At 39.9% G+C, this 18,616-nt stretch overlaps 1 protein-coding gene across 1 annotated transcript in view; it reads left to right on the top strand.

Annotated features, from left to right (window-relative positions):
* The window catches only part of LOC121290630 (cullin-4A-like), a 56,063-nt gene that overhangs the window by 30,429 nt on the left and 7,018 nt on the right, over positions 1-18,616 (top strand). Inside the window, exons 13-19 of the mRNA XM_041211309.1 lie at positions 653-763; positions 882-967; positions 4,079-4,186; positions 7,114-7,227; positions 10,643-10,748; positions 15,221-15,393; positions 15,550-15,702. Of these exons, the coding sequence (XP_041067243.1) occupies positions 653-763; positions 882-967; positions 4,079-4,186; positions 7,114-7,227; positions 10,643-10,748; positions 15,221-15,393; positions 15,550-15,702 (851 nt within the window). The remainder of the gene's footprint in view (positions 1-652; positions 764-881; positions 968-4,078; positions 4,187-7,113; positions 7,228-10,642; positions 10,749-15,220; positions 15,394-15,549; positions 15,703-18,616) is intronic.

The following is an 18,616-nucleotide window of genomic DNA, read 5'->3' as shown; positions in this document are numbered from 1 at the left end:
CACTCAGAAGGTGGTAAATAAACCCTACCTGTGCAAGTTCACCTAGTAAGAATGTAAGTACCAGCATCTGTAGAACTTTAGTAGAATGGAGTTGCATCATCAATAAGAAAAGCTAACCTTAATATAATCTTATAAAATCAAATTTCTTAGCACTAGGTGCTGCATTATCTTCTAGGAGTCCTTGATTATTCCTGGGAAGTGGGTAGATATCTGAGCCATGAGACTGGGATAATAGTCTGTCTCTGACGGATCTCCAAAGTGAAGTAGAGTTGGATTCCTTTCAGCACCATTCTTGCTTAATGAGTCCATAACACACAGTTGCTTCTAACTTGTACCAATGTTATATGAGCAGCAGTAGGGCTATCCTTCAACTTGAGACTTAAGGGAACAGTAGAGTGCTTGATCCTATGTGGATACCACGTTGTCCCTGACCTGGGAATGTTTGGCTCAGAAAGTGAGACATATTTTGTTACATTTATTAGTTTTGATTCACCAAATTCACTACGCAAAGGAAAGACTTGTTTTGCGTTACATGGTATTATTTTAATATATAAAAAAGAACTTCCCAGTAAGCTCTATCCCAGATTCAATCCAATTTGCTTTCAATGTTGTAACTTAATTTGGGCATCAATATTTACTTCCTTTCCAACAGGGAAGGATGTATTTGAGGCCTTCTATAAGAAAGATTTGGCAAAACGTCTTCTGGTGGGGAAAAGTGCTTCTGTTGATGCCGAGAAGTCAATGCTGTCCAAACTAAAACACGGTATGTCTGCATAGTTACTGCGTGACTCTGACACTGTCTTGTTCTGTTTTCAGGAACTATTTCTATCAAGTTAGAAATGTCTGGAGCTCTGTGACAATTTCCTATTTTGTTTCTTTAGAATGTGGTGCTGCCTTCACCAGCAAGTTAGAGGGAATGTTTAAAGACATGGAACTCTCAAAGGACATTATGGTCCAATTTAAGCAGGTAATTTCTAACTCAATTTATATTTGCTGATTTTTTTTCCCTCCCTTTTTCTCTCTAAATCCTCCCCATCTTTCCTCTAAATCCTATCTCCCTCTCTGTTATCCCCTCCCTCCCTTTCCCTTTGATGGCCTTCCCTCTCCTCTATATCTGCACTCCGTCCCTCCCTCTCCTCTCAATCCATCGTCCCTCTCCTCTCACCTCCCCTCCCTGTCTCCTTCCCTTCCTTTCCTTTTGTCTTCCCCTTTCATCTGTTTCCCATCCTGGTCCTCCTCTGCCCCCTGTATGACTACAGCAGGCTTCAAGAAGTATAACCATGAATTTAGTGAGTGAGTATCAACAGGCTGGTTAATTATGGGTGATATGAGAGCTGAGTTAAATCATTGCTGCTACTGACACCCAATGTATGCTCATTGTCCAGCAGAAGCCACCAGATGGCACTTGGGAGCTGAAGCCAGCTCCCCTCTTCCAATCCTCCCTTGGCCCAGGAAGACAGCTTAATTTCAGTTAGGCTGAGATCAGTTAACTCAGCGCAGATGAGAGTTTGACTATGGGATCTTGCTGGTACCACAGGATCATGTACTTAATTACTGAGCAAAGGATAAAAAAAAGCGCTGCTTTAAATTTGGGAGTGACACATCATGGGTGTAATTAATGTTATATCTTCAATTGTTTGCTTTAAATATTTCAAACTTTATTGTCAACAAATGAAACAACATTGCAGAAATTGGGTTGAGAATATATCATTCAGGAAAAATAATTCTTGCTCATTGCCTGCCTGGTCATTGGACGAGTCAATGGGAGAGGAGGAGCAGGGCTGGATAAGCCAAGATCATGGCCCTCACCTGGACAAATAGAATCATAGAAACATTATGACACAAAAGGAGGCCATTTGGCCTGTCATGTTTGTGTCAGCTCTATGCAGGAGACAGTTAGTTAGTCCCGCTCCCCAGCCCTTTCCTCAGACTCCTGCAAATGTTTTCTCTTCAGGCGCTTTTCAAATTCCCTTTTGAAAGACACGATTTAATTGCCTCCACCACAGTGCATTCTGAATCCTAACCACCCGCTGTTTGACAAAGTTTTTCCTCGCCATTGCTTCTTTTGCCACCTACCTTATGTTGATGCCGTCTGGTTCATGACCCTTCCACCAACAGTAACAGTTTTTCTCCCCTTGTCTACCTGGTCCTTCGTGATTTTAAACACCCCTATCAACTCTCCTCTTAAATCTTCTCCTCTTCTCAGCTTCTCCAATCTATCCACCTAACTGAGGTCCCTATTCCCTGGACTCATTCTCCTAAATCTTTTATCATATTCTCGAAATCGTTCCTAAAGTGTGTTGGTGCCCATAATTTGACAATATTCCAGTTGAAGCCGTAGTCAAACCATGTTTTATAAGGATTCTTCATTACCTCCTTGCTTTTGTACTTTATGTCACTCTAAAGCCCAGGATCCCATGTCATTTTTTAACTACTATCTCAATGTACTTTATTACCTTCAATGATTTGTGCACATATACCCTGTGCACCTCTATTCCTGCATCCCCTTTAGAATTATATATTTTATTTTATATTGCCTCTCCTCATTCTTCCAACCAAAATGTATCACTTCATGCTTCTCTGCATAACATTTCATCTCTCTCGTGTTTGTGTGTCTGACTGTAGCCTCTTGAAGTTTACCACTATCCTCTTCATAGTGCACAGTAATTCCAAGTTTTGTCATTTGCAAATTTTGAAGTTGTGCACGAACCCTGCAAGCCCCACAGTGTATCTTCCTCCAGTCCAAAAAACAACTGTTCGTCACGACACTCTATTTCCTGTCACTCAACCAATTTTGTATCCATGTTACCACTGTCCCTTTTGTTCCCTGAATTTCAACTTTGCTGGCAAGCTTATTATTGTAAGTATTATACTTTTTGGAATCCCACGTACACCACATCAACCGCATTACCCTTCATCGGCCCTCTGTTGCATCATCAAAAAGCTCAATCAAATTATTTAAACATGGCTTAGCAAAGCAGTGCTGACTTTTCTTAATTAATCAACACTTGTTCAAGTGACTGTTAACTTTATCCCGGATTATAGTTTCTAAAAGCTTTCCAACCACTTGAGGTTCAACTAACTGACCTGTTGTTGCTGGGTTTATTTTTACACCCTTATTTGAGAAACATGATATTTGAAATTTTCAGTCCTCTGGCATGACACCTGTAACTGAGAAGGATTGGAAGATTACGGCCAGTACCTCTGCAGTTTCCTCGCTTAACTCCCTCGGTATCCTTGGATGTACCCCCTCTGGCCTTAGAAATTATAATTTTATTTGAGTATAATTTTTTTAAAATTTCCAGTATCATTGTGCCCAATTTGGGGCATAAAAGAGGAAGTAAAGGGATAAGAATGGGACTGGTCCTAGGACATTTCTGAGCTGAGGCAGGACAAATCGTGAGCGTGTAATGTAACCGATCACAAACCAGAATGGGCTTTACTCTCATTCCCTCTTGTAGGGCACAGCCCAGCTTATGTGTTGGCCTTTGAATGCACATTTAACCTCTTTCTGGGTGCCTCCCCATTACTTGTGGGATGAACAAAGTCAAGATTTCAGTGCACTTGGCATCATAGTTTGGGAGAAGGCTAAAGGAGCCATCCAAATTTGGAGACCTTTGGTCTGGCGTAGTAAGATGCTTCACTAATGGATACATTGACTAGCTCATAATGTCAAAGGAATTACTGATGATTTTAGCCACTGCATTCACTTTCCTTTTTTATCCTCATTCCATGCGGTTACCTGTAAATTGTGCACAATGATTTATGAAGTACTTTAAACCTGGCCCAAAACTGAGTTCAGGATCTGCTCCCATTTCTTGTGGTGGATTTGTAGCTGAGCATATGTTCCTGGGCAAGGCCTGTGCTTAATAGCATATGGGTAAATGGCCATCGTTCATGTACCAGCACCAGTTTTGGCAATCAAGTCTATTGGTTTTTTAAATTTGTAAATGTCGGTTTTATCTTCTACCATTGAAACAAGACTGTCAGCATTTTTGACGAGAAAGCATTTTGTGGGGCTTTCACCTTGACATCTATATATGTTCCTAATGTACAAATTTTCTATCCATCTTTTCAGTATATCCAAAATCAGAATGATCCAAGCAAGATAGATCTTACAGTCAACATTCTGACAATGGGATACTGGCCAACATACGTACCCATGGAAATACATTTACCTCCTGAGGTAAGACTAATATCAGCCTATTCTACATTCATAGTCCTAATTTGTCAATATAGACATCTACAGCATACAGCAAAATCCACAACTGAGTTATCAATATTTCCCTAAAGCCTTAATTTTGTTAAGCCATGGGTACCATACGTGTGATGTTCTGAACAGGGTTCAGATCTGGGAACACTGTTGTTCAGCATTTAGGTAAACAATTTGGGCTTTGGGATCAGGAGTACAATTGTCAAAGCTTGAGGAGGACACCAAATTAGGGAGCATGGTTAATGCTGAGGAAGACTGTGACAAAATACCAGATGATGTTAAACTTAGAATGGGCATGTCAATGGCAAATGAATTTCAATATAGTTATGTGTGAGTTGGCACATTTTTGGTAGGGTGAATAAACAGGCCATATACTCCCTGGAAAATGTGTCTAAATGGGATTGAGAATGAAAGAGATCTGAACAGATTTGCAAATTACTAAAATTTAGGTCAACAAAGCCATGAAATAAAATGCCAACAACCACTGGGGTTCAATCCTAAGAGGAATAGCTTCACTGCTTTTGAAGTCTATGTTACAACTTGTATAGAGCCATGATTAGACCACACAGTACTGTGCAGAGATCTGACTTCCATATTACAAAAAGAAATTTAAAGCTCTGGAGAGAGTGCAAAATGGATTTACAACGATGATCAGAATTGAGAGGTTAAAACTGTTAGAAAAGATTTAACAGGTTGGTGCTATTTTTTCCTACAAACAAGAAGATTGTGACCTGAAATTATGAAGGGGTTTGATAGGGTAAACATATACAAAATGTTTCCACCTGTGATGGTGTCCAAAATTAGGGGTAATAAATGTAAAATAGTCGCCAATAAATCCAGTAGGGTATTCAGGAGAAACTCCTCTTACAAAGACTAGTAAGAATGTGGAAATCACTGCTGCATGGAGTGCTTGAGGCTAAGAGCATAGATGCATTTATGGGGAGGCAAGATAAGTACAAGAGAGAGAAAGGAATAGAAGGTTTTCTTGCTGGGGTTAGAAGAATTAGGGTGGGAGGAGGCTTGTGCAGAGCATTGTAACACAGTCAGACTCCATCGCTGTCTCAGCTCATTGGCTGCTGAAACCCTGATCCATGCCTCTGTTATCTTTAGACATGACAATTCCAATGCTCTCCTAGCTGGTCTTGGTTCTACCTCCCTCCATAAACTTGAAGTCATCAAACCCCTGCTGACTGAAAAATTCCAGTTGACTCCTGTTCGTTGGCAGTAATAGATCTTTCAATTATGTTAATGACTAACCTACCGCTTGTGGAAGGGGAGCTGTCACTCCGACTGACCTCCCGTCTTAACAATGACACAGGCTGGAAGACACCAGCAACCTGGCACACCAGTTGGTGCCATGAAATTCCAGGCCCCCTGACCTCATTCCGCCTCTGGTATACTTCCAAAATCCAGCCCACTTTTTTCTAAAGAGCTCTGACCTATTGGAAATTAAATAATTAAATATTAATAAGGTTTATTATTGTCAATCTCTATATTGATTTATGTTTGAGAAAATACACAATTTTTATACCAGATCTCTTGATTTTTTCCGGGTTTGTGATGATATGTGTTTTTTATATTTGTGTTTCCGTATGTATTCTATGTAGGTAAAGGTAAGCTGTGTTTTTGTGTGTCCAGGGTTAACCAAAGTTGAGGTTGTTGGAGTCAGATTGTCTGTAGAATCTAAGGGATGAATGACTAATGGTGTTATCTTCTTACATTTTGGAATGAGACCTTATGATGGGTGTTAACTTACAAGGAAACAGAGTAGATCTGAAATTACCATTTGGGGATAAGTTTTGAAATTGATTTGTTGCTATTGCATTTCAAATGAGTCTCAAAGGTTAAAAAAAAAGAACATTGGCATTTTACAGTAGATTTGTGAGTAAACAGGGACAGGCGTTTTAAATTTTGTTGACCTGAAATAGAGGTAAAATGGGAACATAAAAGGTTTTGATATTTGGGAACCTGAGTTTTCAAAGAAATATATGAAGACAATGAAGAACTAAGATGAAAGGGTATTTGTGAAAACGAGTTGTAGCAGTTGCAGTGGGGGGAGTCCCACTGTAGGCCAACTCTGGTGTTTTGGAGAGTGTGAAAATCTTTTCATCAACGAAAGCAATTGTATTTTGGAGTTATTTCATAAGATTTTTTTTCTAACTGTGTATCTTGTTTATTTAAGTTTTTTTCCCTTTCAATAAACATTTTAATTCGTCAAATTTTAGAAGTTATCACTGGAGCCCTGTGCTTTTGTGCTGCTTCCCCTCCTCGTTTCTACAATACAGAAACAAAATTTCAATCAGCCGAGATGGATTTCAATCTGAGATCTGACTTGCTCAGCATTAACATCAGCTGCGGTTGTAACAGTTTATCTTTTGATTCTTGAGACCATTGGCATTACTGTATTCTATTAGTCTTTTTACAGCCAGCATTAATCATAAGGGAGGAAAAATCTCCCCTCACTGGAATTGTTTTAAGCTTTGATGCTTCTAGGGAGATTAGAGAAGCTCTGCTCCTCAGAAGAAAAGGTTAAGGGAAGAATTATGTTCAAAATAATGAGGGGTTTTGATATTGTAATAAGGAAAAACTGCTTCCATTGGCAGGAAGGTTGGTAATGAGGGGACATAGATTTAAGATAACTGGCAAAAGATCCAGAGGGGATCAGTGCAGCAAGTAGTTATGATCTGGAAGGCACTCCCTGAAAGGGAGGTGGAAGCAGATTCAGTAAAAAATTTTCAGAGGCTTGGATGAATACTTAAAGAGAAAAATGTGCAGAGCGATGAGAAAATGGTAGGTCTTAATCAAAAGACTGGCACAGGCATGAATGACCTCTTTCTGTGTAAACGAATGTGACATCTGGACTTCATTACACTTGTAACGTTTAAATATATATGTTTTAGATGATAAAATTGCAAGAGGTATTTAAGACATTTTACCTCGGAAAACACAGTGGCAGAAAACTACAGTGGCAGCCTACATTAGGACATTCTGTGTTGAAAGCAGAATTCAAAGAGGTAACCTTTTAATTATCAGGAATTTTTTTTAATAATATTTGGTTGTGGCATACATCTGATGAAAATAATGATAACTGAGATACTGGAATAGGAGAATGTGAATTATTTATTTTGTTTGTATAGTCTGTTACGACCAGGTGAGGAGGGGTACAATGACTCCTCTCTTTTCCCACTCCTCACTTGGTAGTAGCAGAGGTTTTGAATTTTAAAAAGATGCTGTATTTCCAATTTAGTATGCATGTGACTGTGTGCAGTATGTAAGAATTAAGCCAAGGAGGTATTCTTGAGTTAAACACATAAGGGGTTGGCTTTATTGTGCTAAAACCTACCAGGGTAAAAATGTTAAAAATGCTCAAATACATCTAATTCCCACTAACATGCGCAAACACACATTCAAACCACAAGCATGCAGGAAGAAATACAACTGCACAGAGTATTGAGTGTTAAGTGTAGATTTTTTTTAAAAAGTCGTCATTAGAGTTCACTGATTGTATCCAAGGTGCGGTTCTCATGCTGAGGCAGTGGCTTTTCACAGTCATGGCTAGTATGTCCTTTTCTCCTGGAAACACTTGTAGAAATCCCAATGGCTTTTAGTGGAGAGTCTCTGTCTGCTACAGGAATGTAGACATTTTTAACTCAGCAAAACAGGGTTCAAAGCTTAGATGGAATATTGTTGAGAGAGAGTGCAAGAGACAGCTGCTCACTCCAGCAGCTGGAAGATCTCTGCCGAATCCCAATTCTAGCAACAGCAACAGGGTAGTATCACATGACCTCTCCATGTCGGCTTTGTATTCTTAAAAGAAAGTTGATCAGCTCATGTCTGGCACAGTTCCTCTTAGCCATTGGGATAGCTGAGGTGATTAATTTTTAATCTTATAGCAGATAACTCCTGAATGGTTCATTCTTCCTTGTAGATGAGATAGGAAGGAAGCTTTTCACAATTCCGGGGAAGTCCTTGTCTCTGAGTCTTCTTAGACCCTATGTCTCCATGAAATGGAATGTGGCTACACAGATGCACGTTGGCAGCCATTTTAAGTAATTGTCTTTGTTTCAGTGAAATGTCTCTTTTTAATATGACCAGCCAATGAGATACATAGAACACATCTTCATGACAAGTTGGTGGTTTTGTGAAAACATGAGTAGACCATTCAACACCCCTCTGATCCTGTTTCTCCATTCAGTTAGACGACGGCTGATTACTATTTTAGCAACATTTACCTGAAACTGGCTCTGCAGCCTTTAATGCCCTTCCCCAACAAACATCTATCAATCACCGTTTTGACATTTTCAGTTAACCTAGTCTCGCCAGCTTTTTGAGGGAGAGTGTTCCAGATTTCCACTACCATTTGTGTAAAGAAGTGCTTTCTGACATCACCCCTGAACAGCCTAGCTCTGATTTTAAGGTTAGAGGTTAAATTTTCCCATGAGGGAAAATATATTCTCTCTGTTTATCCTGTCAAATTCTTTAATCATCTTAAACGCCTCAATTAGACAATTCCTTAATATTTTATTCTGTGGAATATAGGCCTAGCCTATGCAATTGGTCTTCATAACTTAACTCTTTTAATTCGAGTATCATTCTGGTTAATCTGTGCTACACCTCTTCCATAGCCAGTGTAACCTTTCAGAGGTATGGTGCACAGAGCTGAATGCAGTTGGTCCAGAGGGATCTAACCAGAGCTCTGTACAGATGTGAAATAACTTCCATCCCATTGTTTTCCAGCCCAAAGTTCAATTACCCTTTTTATTTTTTTGTACCTGTCCACTTGCTTTTAGTGAACTCTATACTTTGGCCCCTAAATTGCTCTGTTCCTCCACAGTTTCTAGCTTCTATCTATTTAAAAAAAAAAAAATTCTGATCAATCTTTCTTTTATCTGCAATGGATGATCTCCCATTTCTGTACATTGAATTCTATCTGCCAAAGTTTTGCCCACTCGCTTACTTATCAATGTCCCTTTGCAACTTTCTGCTCTCATTTACTGTTTATTCTACTATTTACTGTGTCACTTGATGTGTTGAGCAAACTTAGATGACTCCAGATTCCTTTGTCGAAATCATTTATAAGTAGAATGAAAAGCTGAGGCCTCAGTCTAGAAGCCTGGGGGTGGGCACCACTAGTCACATCTTACCAAGCTGAGTATATTTCTGTTATCCCTACCCTGTTTCTTACCTCCTGTTCAATTCCCTATCCAAGCTAACAGGTTATCTCTTATTCCATGCAGACTCTCATTTTAGTTAAGTTATTATGTGAAACCTTATTAAATGCTTTCTGGAAGTCCACATAAATAACATCCATTCACTCTCCCTTAACTAACACGTTCGTGGCCTGCTCAAAATATTTAACTAGGTTTATTATACATATCTTAGTCTTTACAAATCACTGCTGGCTCTCTCTGATTAGTTCATATTTGTTCGATTGCTCACTCACTCTGTCCCAATTACAGATTCTAGTAACTTTCCCAAGATAGGCCTTGAGAAAATTAAAGGCCAATTTAGTCCATGTTTTTGTCTAACCTTGCTAAATAATGGCATTGGCAGCTTTCCAGTCTAACTTACCATTTGCAAGTTGATGAGGTGACCTTAAAGTTAGTGGTGTACAAGTGCGAGTCCATTTGTTCATTCTTTACACCTCGTTCCTTATTCCGGTCCTCTACCTGGAACTTTATCCATCGGATGGGGAGGAAATTAGACAAGTGTAAACTGAAGAGAGTGGTAGGCAAAGGACTTAAATTGGGTGACATAACTACTGGTGTTTTTAATAAAACATGGCCTCCAATTTCTCACAAACTGTTCCCATGGAGGGCCCATGCCTGAAATGTTAATTTCTCTGATGCCTTCCAGGATGGTGCCTCACCTACTGAACGATTGCTGTGTTTTCTGTTTAATGTCACATTTCCAGCATAATTTCCTTTTGTGTTCCTATATATATCCATTTAGAGTTCATTCACTTGAAACAGAGAGATACAGTACATTTATTGATGTATCAACTCTTTCATTCAAAATTACTTCATTCAACTAATATGATAATTAAGCATTTTTACAATAAATTGCCACTTTATGCATTATATTGCTCAGTTCAATTGGTTGAATGATTAAAATTTTTAGACCATATTAATGAAGTAAATATTATGTACATTTATTTAAGTATACTATGTTAATGTGTCATATATCCCCATATGTTATCTTCTATTTCATGTATAGCATAGTATCAAAAAATGCATGATATATTGATTATCACTTATGGTGTTTGACTGTTTTGTTGCATTCTATTGTAGCAATGGTGAGATTGTTTCCTCCAACTTATCCACTTGAGCCTGTTGTCCTCAGTAATTAAAAAAAAATTGTAGCCCAAAGTTATTTTGCTCCCATTCGATCCCTAGGCCAGAATTAGTGTTTTTTCAATGTGCACTCTAGGGTAAAAAGGAGCTGCAGGTTTCACTCTTCCAGACCTTGGTACTGTTGATGTTCAACGAGGGCAATGAATTCAGTATGGAGGAAATCAAGACTGCAACTGGCATAGGTATGGAAATAATTCAGAAGTTTGAGATGACAGTTTAATCTTTGCTGTACAGGTCCACTGGAAATTGTTCTCTGTGTAAAGCTAGCAATCCGAATTCAAAACACTGGTAGTGTCAGAGAGGTAAGATTTATATGGAGCTGCTGCTAGATCTGTTACTGATGACAACTAAGCAGTTCCTCCATGTAAGAGGGTACCCTAAGTAGCTAGTCTCAACACAATCAAAAATCAGCAATTAATTGAACTACCTAATCGGGTGTTTCTATTTCTCATTTTCATTGGCTGTATTTTTCTCAACAAAGCTGGCCCCAAATGCTATGTAAATATTTAATGTACTTCTGATCTTACAATGCAGTTCTCTACTTTCCTATTGAATGGGAACCAGTATTGGAAAGCAAACAAAAGATTTTGCAGTGAGCTTAGCTGCCCAGTGGGAAGTTCTCAGAATCTGCTTTCATCATGATTGTGTTCAGACCTACACCAGTCAGCAACACTCCGCCTTCTCTGGTGGCAGCAGCAGGGCCTCTTGTTGAGTTGACTCCACATTAGCTTTCCTAGCAATGGAAGACTGGAGACAGGGTCAGTCTTCAGTGGCACGCTTGGTCCTCCACTGGATTGCTGGTTCACAGTAGTCCGGGAAACTGCTGATGATTGAAGTGTCAGTCTTTCCCATTCATGTTCTCTGGAAGGATTGATCCATCACTCAACCCAACTCTAAGATAAAAGCAAAATACTGCGGATGCTAGAAATCTGAAATACAGAAAATGCTGGAAAAACTCAGGTCAGGCAGTACCTGTGGAGAGAGAAACTGAGTTAACATTTCAAGTCTGTATGACTCTTCAGAGCTCTGAAGAAGTCATGTGGTCTTGAAACGTTAATTCTTTTTCTCTTTCGATAGATACTGCCAGACCTGCTGAGTTTTTCCAGCATTTTCTGTTTTTATTTACTCAACCCAGTTCACTTGTTTCATCAAAAACTTTCCCTCCATTGTAATGTTGGGGACAGGGCTGCTCACTGAAAATTCCACAATGTTCAGCTTCATTCCCAATTCTTATAATGAGGTACCCAGGCCAATCTACAGCAAGAGTTGGACAATATCCAGGGTTGAGCTGTGGGCAGGTAACACTTCTTTATGCCCATGTGAGTGCCAGTGATAACCATTTCAAACAAAAAGTTCTGGCCATTTTCTGTGTGGCACCACCATCACCCTACAATAATATCTTTGTGGTCTTGGAGGTTTAACTAGATTAGCCATATTAATACCATGACAGACTACAGGTATCAGAATGGTGGGACTCCATTCCTGACCCTCAAACCCTGATTATGATGGAATAATCATCACTCACCTGAATATGTGATCTCTCAAGATCTTCAACACCATTTAGGAGAAGGGAATTAGCCTGACCTGCGCCCCTGGCATTGAGCTCCAATACCTATCCTCACTACCACTCATGCATTGTGATTGTAGGATCTGTAAGTTGAACTGCAATAATACCCTTTATCAGCACGTCCCTCCTCTGTGACCACTACATAGGAGAGCTATACCTCCCCTCCAAGTCTAACAGTGCCCAAATTTGGATATTTTTGTTGTCCATTCATTGTTGCTGGAGTTTCTTTTCTAATAAAGCTGTGGGGAGCACAAGGACTGAAATGGTTCAGGGAAACCACCCACCAGAATCTATTCAGCCACGAAGGGACAGAAGATAAATACAGCCGGACATGCAACATTCCTGCCTCAAGTACAAAGCATTTAAAATATATATCACTGGGTGCCTCCCAGTCAGCTTCAAATAACTGCAAATCAATGTCCTAGTTGGCCAAACAACAGGAAACTCACCAATGCTTAGCATGATATAGTTGGTTAGGCTCCAGCGATCTAGATACTCACTCACATTGGCAAAATAAGTTTAGGGATCTGTGTTGGGGCCTTGACTATTCACTACTTATTTAACAACTTAGATCTTGGGATAGGAACTACATATCCAAGTTTGCTGATGTTATGGCACAGCCGATGGTAAATGCTGAGCTGCTCAAATCCCAAAGGGAATCTTGAAACAACTGCCACAACTGTTTTGGAATTTATATATATTTCAAGATGCGTGCCTTGAATAAGACCATCGAGTCTTATAGGTTTCTTACAAAACTAAATTAAACCTTTATTAATAGAAGAAATTCTTTTAAGTATATATAGACCTACAAATTCTTACTATTGTAACTTCTAAATCCCTTAATTAACCTAAACCCCCAGTTACACTTTTGTTAAGGCCACAGAAAGATGCACAGATTTTAAAAGACCCAGGCAAAGTAGTACACAAATCCTGAAATAGTCGAATACGTGAGCTTTCTTAACTTAATTTCTTTGTAGACAGCAGCTTAAGGCTTAGATGCTGGAGGTTTTTCACATTTGTTAGATCTTGAAAGCCTTCCCTTTCACACAGCCTTCTCGCCTTTATCCATATTTTCCCCTTTGAATGCAAATTCCCATTGTTTCACAATGTCTTTGGACTTTACCTCTAATAATAAGTATCTCTCTCAGTACTAATTTTACCAGTAATCTTTGGGAAAAATAAACACATTGTTTTTTAACTTCTTCTGGCTAGGTGAAACATTTTGCCCCTCCTTTGAATTCAAGCTAGTCTGGTTTATTTAAAAATGCAAATGTTCCCTTCACCCCTATGTTTACCTACTTAGCATTTCAAACCTAGCTTATCTTCTGATACATCAAAGCCTTCAGACCAGCTGCCTTTAATTCACTTAAGTCACACAGACTGACACAGACCCAACTATTACTCTACAATAAATTCCAATAACATTATGAAAATTATTATATCTTCCTGACAGCCAATTACATAAAGATAGCTGGCATTGTAAGCATAAAAGCACAAAGATGTTAATAAGTTAAGTGAATAATCAAAACTGTGGCAAATCGATTTCTATATAGGCAAGTGTGAAGTAATCCACTTTAGATCTAAAAAAGGATAGAACAGAGTACTTTGCAAATGGTGAAAAGCTAGAAGCAATAAGTCCAAAGAGGCTTAGGGGTTTGTGTACTTAGGTCATTAAAATTTCATGGACCGCTCAAAAAAATAATCATAAAGGCTAATGGAATGTTGGCCTTTATATCTAGAGGACTAGATTACAAGGAGGCAGAAGTCATGCTACAGCTATACAGGGCCCTGGTTAGACTGTACCTTGACTACTGTGTTCAGTTCTGAGCATCGTACCTCCGGAAGAATGTATTAGCCTTGGTGGGAGTGCAGCTTTGATTTACTTGAATGATATCTGGACTTAAATTACAAGGAGAGATTACACAAATTAGGATTGTATTCCCTGGAATTAAGACGATTGTGGGGTGATTTGAAATAAGTTTTTAAAGCCAATAAGGGGAACAGATAGTTTCTCTCTCAATACCCTATTTCCACTGGTTGAGAGTCTAGGACAGAGGTTCTCGAACACTTTCTTTCATGGACCACTTAGGTGGGCAAAAGATGCTGCAGACCACATACCGGCATACCCCACCTGCTCTCACTGACAACCAGAGAAAAAACTCATCAAATTATTGCAGACTTATGGAAACTTAATATTTGCTGCTTTTTCACTACTAATTGTAATAAGTTTGTGGATTAATTTTTTATTAACTATTATGTTATTAATTCATGCCAGAAGCAAAAGTAGAGACATTTTAATGTTGAGACATTTTAATGTGATAAACATGAATACTGTACAAGAGAATGTTTATTTGAAAAAATCAAATGTTATAAAACCATCTCAGTAAGCATCTTACATCTTTATCAGTCAAACAAAATCCAATAATAATATAAGTCTTGCTTATAAAACTACATTGTTGTTGCTCACGCTTACAACGGCTCGTGCTGTGCATGAGGGAGCTGGTCTGGTTGTGTGGCATCTCACGAGTGATGGGGATGAGGGTTCCAGCCTGTTGTCTCGTATCGCCTCAACAATGGTGTTGCACATCAATGACTCATGTTTTGGACAGACCACACTTTGAGAACCACTAGTATTGGAAGTAAGCATAGTCTAAAAACTAGAACCAGGCCTTTCAGGAGTAAAAGTCGGAAGCATTTCTACACGTGGAGCAGAAGTTTGGAAATGTCTTCCACAAACGGCTGTTGATGCTGGATCAATTATTAGTTTTAACTCTGATAGATTTTTGTTGCCTAAAGGTGTGAAAGAATATGCAGCAAAGGCAGCTACATGGAGTTAGATCACAGATCAGCCATGAGCTCATTGAACGGTAGAACAGGCTTGAGTGACAAAATGGCCTACTCCTGTTTGTATATCGTTCCTTTTCTTTGTATTTTTCTTGTAGAACAATACATTTTGCAAATATACGCTGCATGGTAAGTTTCCAATGAGACTGCTATATGTGCTATAAAATTTAACGAGTGTCTTTCTAAGGCGTGCACTTCCTGGGTTTACTAAATATTTATGTTTTTTTTTGACCGCTCCTTTAGAGGATGGTGAGTTAAGAAGGACACTGCAGTCTTTAGCCTGTGGGAAAGCTCGTGTGTTGAACAAAGTTCCAAAAGGAAAAGATGTGGAAGATGGTGACAAGATAATCTTTAATGATGACTTCAAGCACAAACTTTTCAGAATAAAGATTAACCAAATCCAGATGAAAGAAACTGTATGTAATCCCTCCAATGATGTGACATTTTACCAAAAATCCATTCAGTGTATCATGAGAACCTATTGTCATTGTTCTGGTCAACCTCATAGTGGAAAATGTTAAAATGCAATATTTTGGCAGATATTCCATCAATATTTTCTTGTCATTTTTCAGGTTGAGGAGCAAACAAGCACTACCGAGCGGGTATTCCAGGACAGACAATACCAAATAGATGCTGCTATCGTTCGAATCATGAAAATGAGAAAGACACTCAGCCATAACCTCCTTGTTTCAGAACTCTATAACCAGTTAAAATTTCCAGTGAAGGTAATGAAAGTTTTGTTTTTTACATATGGCCTATAATTTTAGGGACTAAACACTTAAAGGTTGCCAGAGAATTGGCAGTGTGTCTGGTTTGGTCCCTGAAATTCCACAGGTGCCACCTCTCCCTGAAATCAGGAACACTTTTTTTTCACCCTCTCAAAAAAACTTAAAGCTGCATCAGTTGAAAGTTTCAAACTGAGACTGATTTTTGTTAGGTAAGGACATTAAGATCTGTGGAGCCATGGTGGGTAAATGGAGTCAAGATACAGATCAGTCTCGATCTAATTGAATGGTGAAGCAGGCTCAAGGGGCTGTCTCCTGTTCCTATATGCTTCACTTTGTATGAGCCTAGATGGTGATGGTAGATAGTTCAATTGTGATGAACATGGTCTTCCTTGCCTGGTCTCCCGATTCCAATTGCAGCGTCTTCTGCTAAACTAACTCAAACGCAGAGCAGTGATTGAACTTGACACCATCCTACCCTTCTCTCTGCTCTCCTGAAGTTAAGACTGCAATGCTGGGCCACAGCCTCCATGCGCTTGACTATAGCTGCACGAATAACCAAAGAACAAAGAAAAATACAGCACAGGAACAGGCCCTTCGGCCCTCCAAGCCTGCGCCGATCATATTGCCCGTCAACTAAAACATTTTGCACTTCCAGGGTCCATATCCCTCTATTCCCATCCTATTCATGTATTTGTCAAGCTGCCTCTTAAATACCACATTCGTACCTGCTTCCACCACCTCCTCTGGCAGCGAATTCCAGACACTCACTACCCTCTGTGTAAAAAAAACTTGCCCTGCACATCTCCTCTATAGTTTTCTCCTCTCACCTTAAATCTTTGTCCCCTAGTAATTGGCTCTTCCACCCTGGGAAAAAGCTTCTGACTATCTACTCTGTCCATGCCACTCATAATTTTGTAAACTTCTATCAAGTCGCCCCTCAATCTCCATCGCTCTAGTGAGAACAATCCAAGATTCTCCAACCTCTCCTCATAGCTAATAACCTCCAGACCATGTTTGAGACTTAACCCACCAACACTGGCAGTGCATCATCATACTATAGTGGGATAATCCTATGAACATGCATCACCAGGGGTCACTAGAGCCACAGCCTAGCCAACGCTTTTTTCCCCCCTATGTTCCAGGTAGTGGCATGAAGGTAAAATAGCCATCAGCCACCCCACCAGTTGAGATTGACATAGACTGGTTGTCAATTCTGAGACGTTTACGGCCCCTCCAACCACGTGGTGCCTTTACCCACTCTGGCATTAGCAGGACCACACACCAAGTATTCTTGTTTAATTTCTTGAAGCATGTTCTGTTGAACTATTACATAATCCTAAGTATGAAACTACTGGATTGTCGTAAAAACCCCTCTGATTCACTAATGTCCTTCAGGAAAGGAAATCTGTCGTCCTCATAGAGTCTGGCCTACATATGACTCCAGACCTACAGCAATGTGGTTGGCTCTTAATTACCCTCTGAAATGGCCGAGCAAGACACTCAATTGTACCAAACCGTTACAGAAAAATCAATTAACACCACGTGCAAGAAGCACTGAGGGTGGCAAGGGCACAGAATGGACTCTGAGTGGGCAACTTCAGTGTCTATCACCAAGAGTGGCTCGGTAGCACCACTGCTGACTGAGCTGGTCAAGTCCTGAAGGACATAATTGCCAAGCTAGATGGTGATATCAACAAGTGGGAAAAACCTACTTTACCTTTTCCTCACCTACCTGTTGCAGATGCATCTGTCCATGATAGTACTGATAGGAGTGACCACCGCACAGTCCTTGTGGAGATGAAGTCCTGTCTTCACACTGAGGAAGACCCTCCATTGTGTTGTGGGGCATGAGGATAGACTCAATAGATCAAGCAGTTCAAAACACTCAGGTTCTGTGGGCCATCAACAGCAGCAGAATTGTATTCCACCATAATCTGTAACCTCATGACCTGGCATATTTCCCACTCTACCATTACTGTCACAGGCCAGGGGGACCAACCCTGGTTCAATGAAGAGTGCAGTGGGGGGTTTGCCAGGAGCAGCATCAGACATACCTAAAAATGAACTGTCAACCTGGTGAAGCTACAACACAGGCCTACTTGCATTCCAAACAGCGGAAGCAGCATGTTGTAGATAGATTATAGAGCTATGCGGTTCCACAACCAACGAATCAGATCAAAGCCCTGCAGTCCTGCCACATCCAATTGTGCACGGTGGTAGACAATTAAAAACTCACTGGAGGAGGAGGAGGCGACTCCAAAAACATCCCATCCTCAATGATAGAGGAGCCCAGCATATCAGTGCAAAAGATAAGGCTGAAGCATTTGCAACAAACTTCAGCCCGAAGTGCCAAGTGGGTGATCTATCTCAGCCTCCTGAGGTTCCCAGTATTAAGGGTGCCATTCTTCAGACAATTTGATTTGCTCCACATGATATCAAGAAACAGCTGAAGGCACTGGGTATCACAAAAGCTATCAATACTGACAGCATCCCATCTATAATAGTGAACCCTTGTTCTCCAAAATTAGCTTCACCCTTAACCAAATACAGTTACAACAGCTTGTTCCAGTACAGCTACAACAATGGCATCTACCCAGCAATGTGGAGAAATGCCAAGTATGTCCTGCCCACAAAAAGCAGGACACATCCAATCCAGCCAATTTATCATCCCATAAGTCTACATTCAGTCATCAGCAAAGTGATGGAAAATATCATTGACAGTGCTAACAAACAGCACTTACACAACCTGCTAACTGATGTTCAGCGTGGGTTCTGCCAGTCCTACTCAGCTGCAGATCTTGTTACAGCCTTGGTTTAAACATGAGAAAAGAGTTAAAATTGCAAGGGTGAAATTAGTGATTTCCCTTGAAATCGTGGCAGCATTTGACCGATTATGGCATCAAGGAGCCTC

This window comes from Carcharodon carcharias, chromosome 18 (genome assembly GCF_017639515.1).
Source record: "Carcharodon carcharias isolate sCarCar2 chromosome 18, sCarCar2.pri, whole genome shotgun sequence".
Taxonomy (NCBI): Eukaryota; Metazoa; Chordata; class Chondrichthyes; order Lamniformes; family Lamnidae; genus Carcharodon; species Carcharodon carcharias.
Note: the sequence above shows the minus strand (reverse complement) of the source record. Positions and strands in the feature narration are given on the sequence as shown.